Below are 17,553 nucleotides of genomic sequence, written 5' to 3'. Positions count from 1 at the left end.
GTTGTTAAATAAAAGTGTCTTCATTCTAGCCACAATATGTAAGTATTATAGCTCAACAGTAAATACAGATGCAGTTTTGCACTTTTTTCTGATTAACAACAACAAAGACAAAAATATATCCAAGTAAATGCTATTATTAGCCCGTAAAATACCTCCATATTAAAATGCTTTAATTTAAACTTATTACATAAAAACCATAGTCAGAAGCACTTAGGAAGGAAATTTCAGCCAGGAAGAAATCAAGTAAGTTTGTTACAAGCTCACTTGTACAGGCTTTTGAAAGAAGTTAGAGAAGAAACTTAGAGCAGCCCTATAAAACTGATTTCTTGCAGTAAGAATGTTAACCCATCCTGCAGCAGTACAGATTTCCCTAGGTTGCCTCCCCTCCCCCCCAAATCATTACTTTTATTAAGGTTTATTGAGCTACTATAAATTGAGAGAGTCTTTGTAGTAAAATAATTCTCCATCAAAATACCTCGTGCTACGGTAAGGCAATGTGCTGAGCTGCAGGACAGGCTTTGAGATGCACTGTACTTTCATCTGAAGAGTCTCCTGAAATTCTTTGAACATTTCCAGGAGATTAATGAGGTGTGTTGACAACACACAAGAAGTGTCTGGTTTTCAAGAAGCCTTATAAGAGGGAACATTCACATCCTGGGAAATTAAACTGTGTATTTTAAGCCACTAAAAATAACACAATTATTAAAAATTTGGCAGCTCTTGAAGAAAAATACCAGAAGACACTAGCAAACACATGGAACTACTGAAGAGCGTCAAACTTGAGTACACACGTTTTACAACATTTCAACATGACTTAAACACCAATTTTAACAGCTTAATTGAACGTTTCTTATTAGAAGCTATTATAGATGAACTGAAATAAGAACAGGCTAAACTAGGCAGAGTGCAACTAAATCAAAAGCATTATTATGTGCAAGTTGGGTAGATTAACTGTGTGTACGTGCGTTACTCCCCTTGCAGTACACCCTCATCCCTTCAAGAATCATAAAGGTGTTTTGAGGATTTCTAAACAGTTGGTAATTAGAAGAAGAGTTAGTGTTATTGCTATTTTTTTAAGACATGCTAAATGCTACAATTAATGTACGCACAGTAACATTAAAACAAGCAGACCGTTACGGCTACTGTTTTTATATTTTGAAAAATATTTTAGGGCTTGTCCCTGCAAACCCTGACTCCCCTTAATACACCCATGCATTTCAAAAAGGGTATTTATGTAAATAAGGGTTCAATCCTACAAAGCTTTAATGAAGAAGGCTGAGCTTCTTAAGCCTCACCTGTGTAAAGACCTCGCTATTCCTGAAAACTCAATGCACCTAAATCTTTAAAGATCTACCCTTATTTAATTAAGCTGGGCAAAAAGCATACTGAGGTGTCATTTATGAAAACACCTTATATCCCACTACCCGTGAAAATATCCATCTGGAGTATTTACACACACAGTTAAAGAGCTGATATCTTAGCTGCCTGCAATATTTAATGTGCACTTTCCCTTACACAAGAGAGAAACAGGATCTGCTAATCAGTACCAGACATTCTAAGTCTGCCTTGAATACTACTTGAATTAAGTATTCCTACATAACCATTTTTTTAAAAAACGAATTGTCTTTGGAGCAAGAGCAGTTGGACAAGAAAAGGCTGCTGCCTGAGCTCAACTCCTTCCAGCCTGCTCCCTTTCACCAGCTAAATATTTTAGAGGCAACATCTTCATGATGCTCACGGTTGAGCACTTCACTTTCCGTAGTCAGTTTTCATTAGTTACAAGATCCAGTCCAATAGAGGTGTTTTAGAAACTCAGTTTGTCTCAAGTCTTCACACTAGCAAATGTGTGAGAAATAAAACTATGATTTGCCTCTTCCTTAAGCAATAGTGATCTAGTCATCTTCACAGCTGTTCAGTGATACTTCTAATGTCGGTAGCACATTTACAAGCCAAACCACTATCAAACTAGGAAAGGGGAACGAGACAGAGCTTTGTATAACATTTCTGCCCCCCATTCCCGATACGCTTCTGGATGTTTTTAAGGGCAAAAATCCTACCCCACTATACTAGTTTTGCTAATCCCTTTCCTATGATCTGTTTGCCTGCCTAGAAAAAAAAAAAAAAAAAAAAAAAAAAGGATAATAAAACTAATAAAACTTCTAATTCAATTCTATGTTAAGAGTTGGATTTGAGGAAAAAAAAAAAAAAAACACCCAGAAACCATATTCTTTGTGTTTACTAAGAGATATGCACTCCAACATCTAGTGTCACAGAGCTGGAGTTAAAACCAGAAATGGTGGAGATAATTTAGCTGCACGAATGCCTGCTCTTCAGTAAAACGCTGCCAAAATTAAATAGGAATGAAACAGCACTTTGTAGTCATTGGGTGCTCAGCAGGGTTTGCGTAGTTAAAAACCTAAGTGAAAAAGGGTGATTGACCTACATTGCGATGAGCTTAGCACAGCTGTACTTTCATATTTTTTGCTGCATCCGAGGAGGCTCATTATTTAATGCACCCGAGTCGCACATAATTGCGGGCCCTTTGCTTGATGCTTTTAGAGGGCAGATCTCCTTCTCGGACGACTGCAGAGAGCTGCAAGCTGCAATACAGGACCCAAAATGAGGATGCTGTGCTGGGGCAGGGGACACAGAGCAAATCCCTGGGCAGACCCAAAAGCAGCCGCAAGACCATTTCCCTCGTGGTTTGGGGCAGAAGTGGCCCAGGGCATGTGTAACCCAAGCACCTTCCCCGACGCCTTCCAGCTAACAACCAGTTTGGTACGTTAAACAGCCCAGGGGCTGTTAACATAACAACTAGCCATTAATGGCAGTAATGACAGATTTCAAAGGGAACACGGTACTTGAATGTGGCCGTGCTGCCAGTCAATGCAGAGGACGGAGCGGGATGGGTACAGGCATTAAATGTCATCCCCACAGCTCCGGAGGAAAGAAAAGAGGGAAAAAAAAGAAAAGAGAAACCCTTCTCACATATTTCACTTACTGTAAACGCACTTGAAATATTGGCGTAAACCTAAGTTCCTCAAATTAAGTCTTCACTTTTTAACCCAGGAGCGTATAAGCAGGAGACAGGAGCCTGCAGGGGAATTGCACTCTGCATATCATTTTCGTCGAGCGTGTTCTCTCTAACACGGAGCCCTTTTTTTACTCCAGTCACTTCTCATCCTCGTTAACAAAGCGGAGCTCCTGCCTGCCGCGGCCAGCCGATCGCCCTCCACGACGCACGCCACCTCCGAAACCGCTCGCTGGTGTCGCACCGGCAGGTACCAGGCTGCAGCCTGGTCCCTCTTGCAATCAGAACACCTCCCAAGCTTATCCCTCACTCAAGACATCTGCTTCCTCCTAAGAAACAGGGCTTTGATAAAGTGAAATTAGCTAACTTTCCCGAAGCAGAGCTAAAAGCCAAGAAAGTTTTGGCTTGCATATGGGATACTTCCCCAATCTCTTTAGGTGTATCTCAGCCCTCAAGATACCCTCTAACTTTATGCCAGGGCTGAAAGACAGGGCAAGAGCACGCAATCAATCTTGAGGTTTTTGGGCAGGCATTTCTAAGCAAGAGATACGGGAAGCATCTTCGCCAAGGCGCAGTCACACAGCTTGCGAATCCAGCTCTGAGCGTTAAAGCACACAAAGTAGCTGCATTATTGCTTATAGCATCTGTAGTATGGCTGCCTTATTGAAAGGCATAATGAACACAGAGAGACGAGTTAATAAGCAATTTTACTCTTTATAGTATCATACAAGCCACATATCCTCTAGAGGGCACCACATAAATTAATAGGGAGCTTGAATAGTTTTACATGCAGCAAAGACTCCCTTTATGGTTAAAAAGAAAAAGAAAAAAAAATGGACAGTTTGAAACTATAATCGAACCCTAATCTGATCATTAGTACAAAGCAATTTTATCTTTAAATTCGTGTCAAGTAGGTTGCTAAATATGAAAGCTTATTTGACTACAAAGCTAGAGAACCTTTAACTAGTTTCTACATTAGCATTAAAAAGATCACTTTTATAGGTTCACTGCATAACTAAGTAGATAAGATGCAATGAGGCAAATGACTATCTGCAATTACCTTAAGTGCATCAGCTTGAAGTTTAGTGTAAATACCAAGTTTAAAATCTATGCACTCACACGAATCACTAAAAAAAGGCTCACGACTAAATAGCTTCATTAAGACTTGATAAATCTAGAGACAGATCAGAAATATTTTAAAGCCAATTACAGGATTTTTCATCCGTGATAGTCAGAGTTTTCAATAGTCCAATTATTGCCTATGAACAAATAACTTAAATGCTCATTTTGAGTAAGGTCATGTGTTGGGTATAAACGGTCTCTTTTCTGTACATTACTTACTAAAAGTTTTCAAAAAAAAAAAATCTGCCAGCAAATTGTTTACTCCTGCTAGATTCAGGGACCATAAAGCCGTGGGTGTGAGTGTGTACGCGCATGGGTGGAAAACACTTTGCTCATATCCATATTACTACATCTCTTTTGTTCTTTAAGACATTGATTCTACTGCCATAGTATTTGTGAGATTCAGGAAATTCAAAGTCTCCAGGAAATTCAGGCCTCGGATCAAATCCCCACAGTAGAGTTCTTTCACTCCTGCAGTCACTTGTAAGAAAGAATGATTCTTAAAATACATTTGAAAAATTAGGGAAAGCCCTTAATGTAATAACTGTAAGGTACAGACTCTATGCTCACTTCCAATACTGTATTTTGTGCTCCTTTTTCAGAGTTTTAAAGGCTAATAGAGCAATTTCACCACTCAGTAATCCACGAGCATGTCTGGAGGACCCTAAACTGCCTTGCAGACTGGAACACCCACGTCAGTACAAGCAGAAAGCAAGTGCATAGAGTGAAACAACAACAAAAAGCTAAGTGTGTGTGAGGGGGAAGTTGTAATGCAGAGAGCCACGGTACCAGAAACTGGTAAGAGTTTAATCTTAATTTCCATCCCAGCCGGCCCACACTGTGTACTTTGGGAACTGCTAACTGCATAGCAGCTTCACCTTTTGATACCTGTGCTAAAACTGAACTTGTGAATTAACATATTCAGAAATAACTTTAATTTTCCCCTGATGTATTAGACACTTGAGTGTCCCTTTAAAAGGACGGCTTCACTACAATGGCAAGGGAAACGTTCCCAGAAGTTCACGTTAGCTCTAGGCAGCTAGTCTCATTAGGCCTCCTCTACAGGGAATGAAGGAGAGGTGCGTCTATAGGAAATAAGTGCTCAGAACCACCCCAAAGGAGCTGCTTTCTCTATTTACTGCTGAGAGCCCAGGGAGGCTAAATGTCCCAGATTAAACTTATCTTCCGCAAGTAGCCCTATTTATTCATATACGCTCTGCTGACAATCTAGTTCAGTACTGCTTCAGCTACAAATTATACTTCATATAGAACTTCATAACTTCATGTGCAACTTCTTCTGTATCTCAAGCAACTGAGAAGGTTAGAAAAACAAATGACTATTTGCTAGGGCCGAAAAGCAGCAACAGGTTAGAGAGTGGCCCACCAAGGTCACCAAGCTGTATCAAGACCAAAGTGGATTTAAACATAATATCTACAGTTATTTAACATGGGGGAAAGCATGTTGGCAACATTGGACCAGCTTCTAATAGATAAATGATGACATTCATAAAAGCTCCCAGCATTATAAGTGAAATTCCTCTGGCAAACCATGAGGGTGAACATGCATAAGCTAAAGAGTACGAAGTTCTCCTCAGAATTCAAACCCTGCTCTCAGGGTCTGTCTTTAAACAGTGTGAACCATATCGTATTAGGCACTATGCCTGAACACTGTGTTGTGTTCAAAAGGCAACTGTATCCTTGGAAATGAAGGGCTGAAGGAAACACGTTCCTCTTCCTCCTCTTCTCTAGAAGAGAGACCTTCATATGAGCATCAGAAAACTGGCAGCTGTGGGAGACTTGGTTACGTGTGCTTTTTGACTCAAGATGTAGAAAGCGACTTGCGGATTTTAGATCTACCTCTGTACTGCAGTATTTATTATTCTCCTACGCTCCAAACACAACACTTTTCTCTTACATCAAGCATTGCTTATGTCACCCTTACTGTCAAGACCCAACAGCACTACAAAGTTTGTCAGCAAGGTTAAGAAGGCCGTGGCCTACCTCAGATAGTCTCTGCGGCAAAGGATAAGGTTGGCTTTGGTGTACAGCGTGGAGCCCACCTCCCCCAGACGACAGTCACAGCAGGCACATTTCAGGCAGTCTTCATGCCAGTATTTGTCCAGGGCCTTTAGGAGATACCGGTCTTTAATCTTACGGTTGCAGCCAGCACAACCTTTCGGCTTGGTGTCTGGCTGGACTGAGAGCATTTGTATACCTGCAACGAAACAAGACAAGGGAGGAGTGAGAAATAAGACAGTCCCCCACAAGACGGTCTCTTTTCTTGCTTCATCTTTCCACTCCCATACACACCCAGTTCATTAAGGAGGCAATCATGTAGATAAAGTGAAATAATCTACGTAGTCCACAGCAAACTGAAAACGTTATTAAGATAAATTTGAGAGCTGAAATGTCCACTGGTCCAAGTTCCACGGCTTCTCTTAAACACCTCATTTACCTGGTCTCTTTGCTGGAAAGAAAAATGGTTAGAGGAATTAAAATATAAGTCAGCACCAACAGCTGAGTTGAAAAAGTCATCCTTTTGCCCAGTGCATCTTATGTCTAGTGACCAGTGATTTAAACAGTATCTGCGAGAGCAAGCACATCTAAACTTACATATTTGGATCTATTTACATCTCTATAGTCTACAAAAGCACTCCAAACTCTAGAAATATAAAGACTGAAGCTATTAAAGGCTGAGAGCTAGATTTTCAGGGAGATTGGACATGACCTTTAGGGATGGGGAGGGAGGGAGGGACAAGTTGTTTTTCTTTTGTTTAACATTTCAATCTTCATAATGCAAATGAATGAAGTAAGCACATTTCCAGAAACTGCAACACCAGCATCGTCAGACCTTATGTCCAACGAACATCTGAAAAATCCGATTTCATACAATCTGCACAAGGTCAGATACTTACTAGCTTATCACCATTAAAAAATATAATAAATAAATAAAAATCTACCTCTCACTTTTGAATCCCAGCCTTATCCAACAGTCAGTCTGGGGTAAAGAGTACAGTGGTGTCGGGTGTATATTCACCTCCTGAGTGAGCAGTAGCAGCCAGCATTTCAATATCCGTTCAGACTTTGGTGACAGTGCAACACTGCTGTGAGAGAGTGGCTGTGCACCAAACGCCGCAGCCAACCGCCCAAGATCTATACCAAAGTCGATCGCGCTCAGTTTTACAGTAAAGGGGGGGAAGAGGTCACTACTCCAAAGCGCTTACAGACTGATCTCTCTTGGTTAATCTCATGAACTGTTATCCCATTACACTTAGACCAATCCTCTGAAAGTCTTTTTTAAAAAAAAAAAAAAAAAGAAAAAGAAGAAGCAAAAATCATAGCCCAGCAGATGCTTTCTTGTACATCAGACGGGCATCAGAGAGAGAACTAACACGCAGTTAGATTATTAGGGTATCGCACTGTTTAAAGCCAATCAGAGATGAAACTTTGAAAAAGAAAAAGCTGCTCATTACAGTGCATCTTACCATTACAATGAGAATTTTCCAAGACTGGGAAACGAATGCCTTTGTTAACATGAAAATCCTACACCCAAATTTAGCACATGGCGCCCAGCTCTTACACAGAGACTGGGAGAGGTCAGATGGAGTCTTGCAACAAAGAAAAGCAAATTCAAGAGCACCTCATCAAGAATGCTCCACTACCTGCTGTTAGGGAAGCTTTACAGGCCCAGCTTTTATCAGCAGATCTCGATGCTGTAACACACTACTACGGAAAGGAAGTCTCAGGTAGCTAGGACACGAAGGGTTTTTGTTGTTTTGCTTTTTTAAAAAAAGAGTTCTCAAAGAAAACAGGAAAACGAGTGTGACCTTTGAAGCAATGGCATAGTATGTCTTTATGAGTATCAGCACTATGAAGATAAGAGACTAAACAGCAGAAGTTTCCAGGGGGTCTGCAAGCACATACATAAGCAGAGCACATTGGATTTTTGGCCCATGCTGACTGTGGGGCCCCTAAGAGATTTTCAGGGCTATTAAACTCAACTCCTGAGCCTCACCTGTGAGTCTCAACAGTTACAGAATTAGGAAAAAACAATTCTTACCATGACATGCTATTACGACAGCTCTGACACCCCGTTTGCAATGCACCATTATGTATTCTGGAGCAATCTGCTCTCCTGCTAAATTAACCATTTGGTTCTAGAGAGACAGTGGTCTCAGAGTCACCTTATCCCAAGCAAGTGCCATAAGGCAACGGTTGAGCCTCTGTAATGTCTATGATCACCAACTGTCTCCCCTAAATCCAGGGTGCAAGCACACAGCGGCACGCTAACATGGCCATAAATAAATGACTAAAAGCAGTTGGAGATTCGTGGTAAAAAGCCTAAAGCTGACTGTAAGTGGAAGTCCTGCTGGATCTCGTACATCTTCACACAGCAGAAAAATCTCAACCTGTAAAGTTGCATAAAACAGAAAAGTGTAAATATCTGTTAAGCGGCTACATGCTTATCCCCTATCCTCTCTTTCACCGCACAGAGAGCATAAACATATAAAACAGACTACAGTTTATATCAGCTTCTTGGAACTCGGTTAAAATAAATAAATAAATAAATAAGCTCAGAGGCATGCAGGACTGCTTTGGGGCTTTAATCTTTAGCTTGATGGAATCCAGGATAAACTAGGAGCTGACACAGTTTAGGGCTTAAAAAGAAAAAAAGAAAAATAATAAAGTAAAAAAAAAAAAAAAAGTAAAAATTCACCTGATAAGGCAAATCACCTGATAAGAAACTGAGTTAGAGAATGGAGCCTGGCGGTCTCGGATGCAGGCAGATCTGCTGCCCTATACCTTCGATGTGAGCACGGCGTAGTGGAAACAAGGCTCAAAAAGTGAATATCTGAGCAAATGACCTGGCAACTCATTGCAAGCACAAGGTTTTCTTACAGCTCCTAAAGTGCCATCTCACATGGTTCCACGGGTACCCTGGACCACTTCAGAAATCTTTGCTTCACTAAGGGAGTGGGCAAAAAGCAGTGCGGAGGTGGTTACCCCATTCCCTGCTTCCAAACCCTCCTTGGAGGGACGAGCGGAGCGAGACCAGCTCCCATGGAGGTAGTGAGGGCCACGCTTCACAACAGCTTTCTGGAGGCAAATGAGAAGGTCGCTCTGCCACCCGTTGGCCGCATCTTCAAAGCAAGAATTCAATCCGTGGCAGCTTTTGGAGGGAAGGAGTGTTTTGCTTCTTGGGTCCTTTCTCATTCTACTTGTAACCAAGCACTTTCTATTTAAATGAAAACCTAACAAAACTACTATTTCATTATACAAAAAAAAAAAAAAAAAAGTTGCACTTATTTTTTGAAACACAGAATGGATCGCAACACCACAAAGCACCAAACAGTACTCCAAGAAGTGCTTTACTTATCTCCAAATTCTTTGCACGTGCCCCCTTCTTTACATGCCTTGGATTAAATCGCTTAATTTGGAGAGCAGAATACTTAATGACTTTTCTGTTCTGCATAGCATGAGCCACCTTAACGCCGATCACCTTGCAGACCATCCCTCTTCCCTTTAACGTTCCCGTAAGATCCCCAGCACAGCTACACTTTCCACATAAGCGCCTGCGTATTTTTAGTGCTCTTTGAATTTTGCAGTGAGAATACCTGCAGCCCCCCTTTAGCCAGCTTTTCACAGGCTGCCGTTTGAGTCCTCAGTTACTTCTTAGGACACAGGCTGGACCCTTTCGGTGGCTGGCAGCACCCACGAAACCATCCAAGCCGCTTGCTGATGAAATACCAGAAGTGGCACGTAGCACGGCCGCCTGCTTCCCCGCTCCCCCGTGAGGGCAGGACTCATGAAGCGCTTGCAGAAAAGCTGTGATTTGGTAAGTGCTACACCCAAACTTCAAAAAAAAATCTAATCTGGCTTTCCCTTCAGCTTGTGGAGTCCTACCCTGCTGCTCTCGGAGCCCATGTCACTGTCCCACCTACCCTTCTCATCTCACCCCAATAGGTTTTCAAGGGCTTCTTCCAGCCTTACCTCCTTTCTCTCTCCAACTGCCTCCCCCAGACCTTGGACATAAACCACAGAGCTGTGTCACAAACAGGACATCTTCAGTTACCACCCTTAGGACTGCTGAAGGAGCATCTTTGTAACCTGACCTACAGAGTTGGGGGTTTCTCTCGGTGCCCCTGAATAAGTTGTTCAACACAACCGACTCCCACCCTTCCTTACTGTCATTGCCGTGTGATGAAATGCTGTCATGTCAGCCAACTGTGAAGTTCGGGATAAAGAGGAAAGACTGCAAGAAAAGGCTAAATTAGCCTCCTGGAGAAAGGTAGACACACACACACACACACAGAGGAGAAGTGGCCGTGACCAGGAACGCTCCCTCACTGTGCTGCGTCCCACACAAGCCCTTCAGAACAGCTTCTAACTTGTAGTTGAAACAGTCTTTGAAACATGTTAGAGATGAAAGAGGTGGATATTATCAAGCACTAGATCATTTATCAGCTTTTAAAGCCCAATCTTCTCCACCTTCCCCCACCAATGCACACACATGGTTCCTACCAAGGACAGTAAGATGTGCTGCAAGAAAGGGCAAACTTGCCTCTACTTTTAAGAAAAATAGAAATCATTTTGGAGCAAATTAAGTATCAGTGCACTGATCTCTGGAGCACAGCAAACTGACAGACAATATGCAGTCAACAAGAGAGTTAGAGATCCGGCAGAAGATAAAAAGAATACTTTTCAGATGCTTTCCCACTTTGTAGCTTCACCCTAGAAGCATGCAGTACTCCAATTATGCAGGACAATACAGACATAGACTTAAAGAAAAAGAAAAGAAAAGAAAAAGTTAAGGTTTCAGAGGCTAAGAAGCGTTTCAGCACTTGCGCAGCAAGCGTTTCAGCACATCAGGAGTCGTAACTAGTTTTAGATTGGCACATAAATTGTTCTGTGGAAAATTCTTATTGCCTCCGAGACCCTGCTATTCTGAGCTATTTGACAGTTTAAGGGAAATCATAATTAAAAAAAGAGACATAAATAATAGCCTGTGCAGTGCGGTGCACAGAAATAAGTAGAACCATTTCATTTAAACTCTGGTGAGCTTTTAATTGCCCGGATTGCATTGTGAGGCAGCCCAACGGTTGATTGCCTCCATTATGCGCTCTTGTTCTGTGCCATTCATCCGCACAGGCTCAGCTTCTGTAGTTAACACAACAAAGTAACCGCAACTCCATAACACTCTTTTTTTTTTTTTTCCTCCTTAAAAATAAATAAATAAAGTAAGGTTTTTTAGCACCCTGAATATGGACTCTTTGGTATACTTTTGCGTTAATTTTCCCCACAGTAAATAACTAAACTTCACCTCCTGGCCTCCTGAAAAGAATTCCCTCCTTTTTCTTTAGGACTTCGGTTGGGAAGGGGGAAAAAAGAGGTTAGTTTTAAAAAAATAATAAAATAAAAGGGGGGTGGCAGGTAATGCAGTCCCACAGCTGTGAGCAGTGATACAGATTAAAAGAATTTGGCCAACATGGCTAGTCGATTGCCAAGAGACACTAAACAAAAGATTTCTCTTCTTCTTTCCTCCTCTCTTTTTGAAAGCTAGATTGGGCCTAAAAGCTTGTTTCTCTCTGTTCACTGGCCCAGAGCATCCCTGCAGGCTGTAGCCCCCTAAGGGACAACACAGCAAATAGATGTACCCAGATCTCAGGGACTAGAGCTGCTTAGCTATGTTCCTATCCCTGTCGTGCCTCCCCCCTTCGCCCCCTACTCCCCCCCACCTTTTTTTGAGCAGTGGTGCTGGGAACCAATTTGATTCCCTTTTTCTCCAATGCAGCTGCAAGGCTCAGAGATACTGACATTTTTCCACTCTTATCAGTTTAATTACAGTTACCATGGCAGCAAAGTGCTAGTGCTTGGCAAAGGCCAACAAGAGATTTGCAAGACTGAGTTCAATTCTGATGCAGCTCACATGCAAAAATAAATAAATAAATAAATAAATAAGAAACATACACTCCGCAACAAAGAATCCCTCTCGGAGTCGGACGCTCAGAGCCTTTTGTGCCAATTCCCTTCCAAGCATCGCAGGGACGGGGAGCGGAGGGAGGCGGCGGGGAATGTGGCGATATTTTGTTGCACCGCGCAGGATTAATTGGTTTAAGCGTTAGCCCGGCAGGGCTGTCCGGGGAGCCAGATTTGGGGTCTCTCGGAGCACACACACACACACCCGAGCATCGCTCGCTGCACATTATTCAGCACTGGAGAGAGAAGCTGCACCCCTCAAGCGCTACTTTAAGGCACGGCGGTTGCTCCGCGCTAACTGTATGCATTTATATACAAATAAACAAGCGCGACCGCGACCTTACCGAAACTTTTCTCCTTTTTCTGCATGAGTCGCTTTGCGGGGGCTCCCGGAGAGCACCGGCAGCGGTGGCGAGCGGCTCCGCGGAGCGCGGCTATTGCGCGCCCGCGGGGCGCCCGCAGCGCGCGCCCGGCGGCCGGAGCCACATGCGCCCCTAACTCTGCCCCTTAATCCGCTAATCCCAGCGGCCTCACAGCCTTTTTTTTTTTTTTTTTTGGGTAACAAATGGGTTTGATTAAACTGTCGCACGCAGCGCTAGCGCGGCGTGCTCGCTATGAAAGGGGGAGGGAAAAAAAAGAAAAAAAAAAAAAAAAAAGAGGAAAAGATCATAACACAACTACTGTTTCATAACACCCCAGCCTGCCTGCCTGCGATCCTCCTCCTCCTCCTCTGCAAAGCCGCTGCCCCAGCGCGCCCGCCCGTGCGCGCCCCTGCGCGCCCCCGGCCGCGGGCTGCTCCTGCCTCCCCCCGCCGGCCGAAAGGGTTAACCCTGCGCCGAGGCACTCGCAAATTAAACTGCCGCTGCACGGGGAGGCTGGCGGATTAAAGCCGGGCACTGGGAAATGAGCCTACTCCCCTGGTAATTTGAGAGCACGTTTCGAGAAGCTCTGGAAGAAGCAAGAATAATAATAATAATAACAATAACCGGCGGGGCCGGGGGGTCGGGGAGAAAGCTGCTGCAATTCATTGTTAACTTTGACTGCGATTTCTGAAGGCATCCAGTCGGATGGGTTTCGCTCAGCATCCTCCGCTCGCAATGTATTTCATGTCTCATCATAAAAATAATGAAGCCTCACATGATTTAAACAAAACAGTCTCGGCAGAGCTGCAGCCTGAGTGAAAGTTGCAGTGCGGAGACGTGTGTGTGTGTATTGCAGCCCCAGCTCATGACTCAGAGCGGGAGAGACACAGAGAGATGCAGACACACATACACAAATGACCCACAGCCTCTGCACACAGTTGCCTCACTTACCTTCTCAATTAAGCGATACAGGGGAGGCAGTTCAATAAGCACAGTGGCTGCTTTGTAGCTCTTCTCCTTGGGAAAGGTCAAAAAGAAGCATTGTTTGGGGAAAAAAATAAAGAGGGGGTGGGAGAGGTGGGGAGGGAGATCGCTATTCTTTAAGTTTAAAATAATGAGGTCCTCGAGGATCCGCCAAGTAATTGTGTTGACCGCATCCGAGCTACAGGTGTCCTCCTTTTAGTATCTTGCAGTCCAAGGCTGTCTGTCTCCGTCCTGGCTGAAGACAACTTACCTAAAGCAGCGTGTGAGGAGCCGAGTTGAATGAAGTCAGGGCTTTATCAGCTGCAAAATGCAATCCCTTACCAGCCAGACATAATACAGCGAAAGAAAAGGTCACTCAGTTATTACTGAGCCAGCAGAGCCCAGGCAGCTCTCGTGGAAGACCACAGAGAAGCAGCTCCCTTCCGATTTAAGGCTATTTACCTCTCTCCCCCTCCACCCACCCTTCCTCTCCCGGTCCCCCTCCCCACTCCCCCTTCCTCTCTCCTCTCCCTCTCCCGTTCTGCAGCTCGCTCAAGTACAGCCGCCCTCGGAAAGTGCAAAGCAGCCAGGAGACAGATTGGGCTTTGTTGGTAATTTCCCATGGTGAAAATTTACAAGCCTGCAAGTGCAGTCAGCAAAACCACATGCATATGCTAGACACAAACACCAGGGACACACACGCACACTCGCACACACATAAGTGACCTCTATGGAAGCGGCTCCGGATCACCTTCCCAGCGAGTGCGCCAGGAGCAGACTCAGGGAAACATGTGTGTGTGTCCCCCCCGCTGCCACCTCTCCCCCCCAAATACTTTGCTTAAGCAAAACAATAAGTTGCCTACGCAAAAAAAATAAGAAGGGAAAAAAAATGGCAAGATACGTATCTCCCTATTAATGAATAATGAGGAAAAAATCCCTCAAGGTGAAAACGAAGCCTCTCAGTGCTAGATCTGAGCTGCTCATAAAGGAGTGGAAACTCCAGCAGTAAAGTTTCCTCCTCCTCGGCTTGGAGTCCAACTTCCCTGCACACCGCTCGGGCACGACGCGCCGGCTGCATCCGCCGGCCGGGCACATGCCTGGGCGCTGTGTGCCACATGCCACCACCCCTGCGCCACTTTTTAAGCCAAACGCTGAAGACAGCCAAGCTCTTTTCTCCCCTGCAGGATCCTCAGCCCCTCCAAAGCAGACAGATCCTTATTCTCTACCTAGTGGTGGGGAAAAAAAAATACAAATCCTCCCCCCCCCAAAACAATCACATACATAGATGTATTGTAGGTGTTGAATATCCTTGACCGAGACAGACAGACATGCACGCACGGATGGGATCCAGCATACTTTGATGAACAGTCACACTCACAGATGATTGTTTCTTCGTGTTTTATAGGAAAGATGTTGAACCTAGCGTACTGTAAATAAAGTTAAAAAATCCAAAGCATCTTCCTCCAAGAGCCATCTGCAGTTGGAGAAAGACCAGATTAAGAATTTGTGAATACAGTTTTCAGACTTCAAAGCGAGTATCTGTTGTCTGCTATTAGAAGCACCACACTAGATTTCCACAAAGCTTTGAAACATGTCAGCTTACAATATACCCTAAATTTGAATGACACTCATATTATCGAAGCCTTTCAAGACCCAAGAAAGATTTAAAAGCATTGAAGTACTCTGCCTTCTACCCCTCCTCCATGTAATCCAGCAGTTCTAATAAGAAAGGAAAAAAAAAAATCAAAGCAGCCTCAGAAATGGCTAAGTTTAGGACAGGTTCCCCCCTCCTCCCTCCTTTTAAACTAAGATATTCTCTATAAGTATATACACACAGATATACATACATCAATATATATTTTTAAATACAAGGCTCCTGGAACAAGCATTCTGTGCAATGAGCAATTCCTGATCCCCCTTGTCCCCTCTCCCAAGTAGCAACAAAACTCAGCCGCCACCAACCTGAGCAAGAACCCGAAAAGCAGAGCCAGAGGCAGCAGGCTAAGCGAACCCCCTTCTGCTGGCTTGAGCTGCACATAGAGAAAAAGCCAAACTTGACCGAAACCTGCTTCCCTCCTGCACGCACCCATGCGCTCAGGAGAGCCTCACTTCCCTGTGTTTATAGACTACCTCTGCCACAAGCACTCGGAAAATACAGCAGTGTGAGTGTGTGTGTGTGCCTCTCTCAGCCAATGCACTTGGAGAGGGAGAAGAAAAGAGGGAGGGAGAAGTTATGTGTGGGGAAAGGGAGAAATAAAATCAAAACAAATGGTACAGCTAATGAGGACAATTAAATTAATTATGTTCAAGGAGATGAGATTTTTTTTCCCTCCAACTGTATGATCTGTTACCCCTCGCTGGCAACTGCTGCTCTGTAATTCATGGCAACTGATTAGTGCATCTATGCAAATCTTTGTTTAAATCATTCAACTAATTAAATGATGGGATTATTCCTCTGCCTACGGTGACATCATTCGCAGTAATTAGTACTCTATTTGGACTGTGGCAATAAGATACCCGATGTCAACACCAACCTGCAAAGACATTAACCACTTTGTCACTTTGTGTGTGTGTGTGTGTGCATGTGCGTGTGCGGAAAAGGGAAAGGAACAAACACCCAGATCTAATTGCATCTTCCACCCCTCTTTGCACTCCCCCCACCAATCAAGGATTCTTTAAGAAAAAAAAAAAAAAAAAGAAAAAAAAGAAAAAGAAAAAAGGGGGAAAAAAAACTTACTGAATAATATGCCAAACCACATGTGTAAAGGAATAAAATGGAATAGTTAACATTCAGCTCCATGCCATTCATTTCCCCCTAAAATGTAATGATAATTAGATGGGTCATAAAATGCTCTTCTTTTCATTATGACTGATGAAATGCATTAAAGCTGACAGGGTATTACCTGACAGTAATTAGGTTTTGTCATGAATTAAATTATTTGAAAGCAGGCTATCTCCCCAATCATGCAATTTACAGCAAGATTTTTTTTTAATCTGTGCTACAGAAGAGAGAAAGGGAGATAGAAAATAGCAGTTTTTCTCTTCATAATCATATGAATTATTCACAGAAAAAAAAAATCATCAGAAAAAAACCCATGCCGATGAAGAGGCTTGCCACTTAATGTACTGCACAGATGTGATCATCAGCGGTTGCCGACAATGAAATATACAAGTGCACACAAAAGTGATCTGGTGAACAAGAGGTGGAATTTAATCATCTTCGCCTGACACTTTGGCGAAAAACACCATTAACCCGCAACGAGCGCCCTGGTTTCCCCTGCCCGCCCTCCTCCCCATGCACACGCACACACACACACAAAAAAAAGTGAAAAGAAAAGAAATTGTGCTTTTGTTTACTCAGCCAAGCTAAAGGTTGGTTCCAGCCAGCCAAGCAATTTCTTCATTTCCAGTGTAAACTATCCAGTTTAATTACAGATCCCTAGAAAAATCTTTGCTAAAGGATTGCTGTAAAGACCTAGGGGTTTTTGGTCCGATTACCCTTTGCTTGAGCCTGTGTTTCAGCAGCTCATAATACTTGCCATTTGATAAAATTTACTTAATTTTTTAAAAGGTTTTCTGCAATAATCTCACCCCCGTATCTCTACAGAGGAGTGGGGAAAAATGAATAACTTACCTTTTAGCAAAAGAAACCCTCCACAGGAAAAGAAGACTCAAAAGGTCTTTTCTTTTTCCCTGAAGTTTTCAGCTTACTCTTTTTGGGGGAAGGAAAAAAAAAAAAAAAAGATACTTCACAATTTGAGATTTTGCTCCCCGTTCAGGACTCAGATATTTCTGTGTAATCCAAAAGATGCAAGCAAGATGCAGTGTCTACTGTGCAGCAAAAATATACAGAACGCAAATAAACCCAACAGTTTGGTTTCTGCACAGTCCAATTAAAAATAACAACAAAAACTCAGCTAAAAGGGGGGGGGGAAAATCAAGCTTGTTCTATTCCCCACTTCTCCCCCGGTTTAATTGCACCAGCGCAGATGAAAGGAGCCCCTGGCTTTGCTTTGCTTTCCCCCTTCTTCCTTTCCCCCCTCCCTGTCTCTTCTTCCTCCTCACTTTCTTCCCCAGCTGAAAAGAAAACCTGAGTGG

General features: G+C 43.3%; 1 protein-coding gene across 6 annotated transcripts in view; it reads right to left on the bottom strand.

The window, feature by feature from the left end:
* Positions 1–17,395, bottom strand: part of LMO3 (LIM domain only 3) — a 58,532-nt gene extending 41,137 nt beyond the window's left edge. The window contains exons 1-3 of one of the 6 annotated variants that reach the window (XM_010225837.2): positions 13,727–13,901; positions 13,444–13,509; positions 6,155–6,368 (exon numbers count right to left, since the gene is read on the bottom strand). In XM_010225837.2, coding sequence (XP_010224139.1) covers positions 6,155–6,360 — 206 coding nt within the window. In that variant the 5' untranslated portion in view covers positions 6,361–6,368; positions 13,444–13,509; positions 13,727–13,901. The other 5 variants (XM_010225839.2, XM_010225834.2, XM_010225838.2 and 2 more) reach the window with 5 other exon arrangements.
* Positions 17,396–17,553: the final 158 nt, after the last annotated feature.

Source organism: Tinamus guttatus, unplaced genomic scaffold (genome assembly GCF_059628265.1).
Source record: "Tinamus guttatus ecotype Peru unplaced genomic scaffold, ASM5962826v1 Tinamus_guttatus_pri_ptg000308l, whole genome shotgun sequence".
Lineage (NCBI taxonomy): Eukaryota > Metazoa > Chordata > Aves > Tinamiformes > Tinamidae > Tinamus > Tinamus guttatus.
The sequence above is the reverse complement of the archived record's forward strand: the minus strand, read 5'-3'. Positions and strand labels throughout refer to the sequence as shown.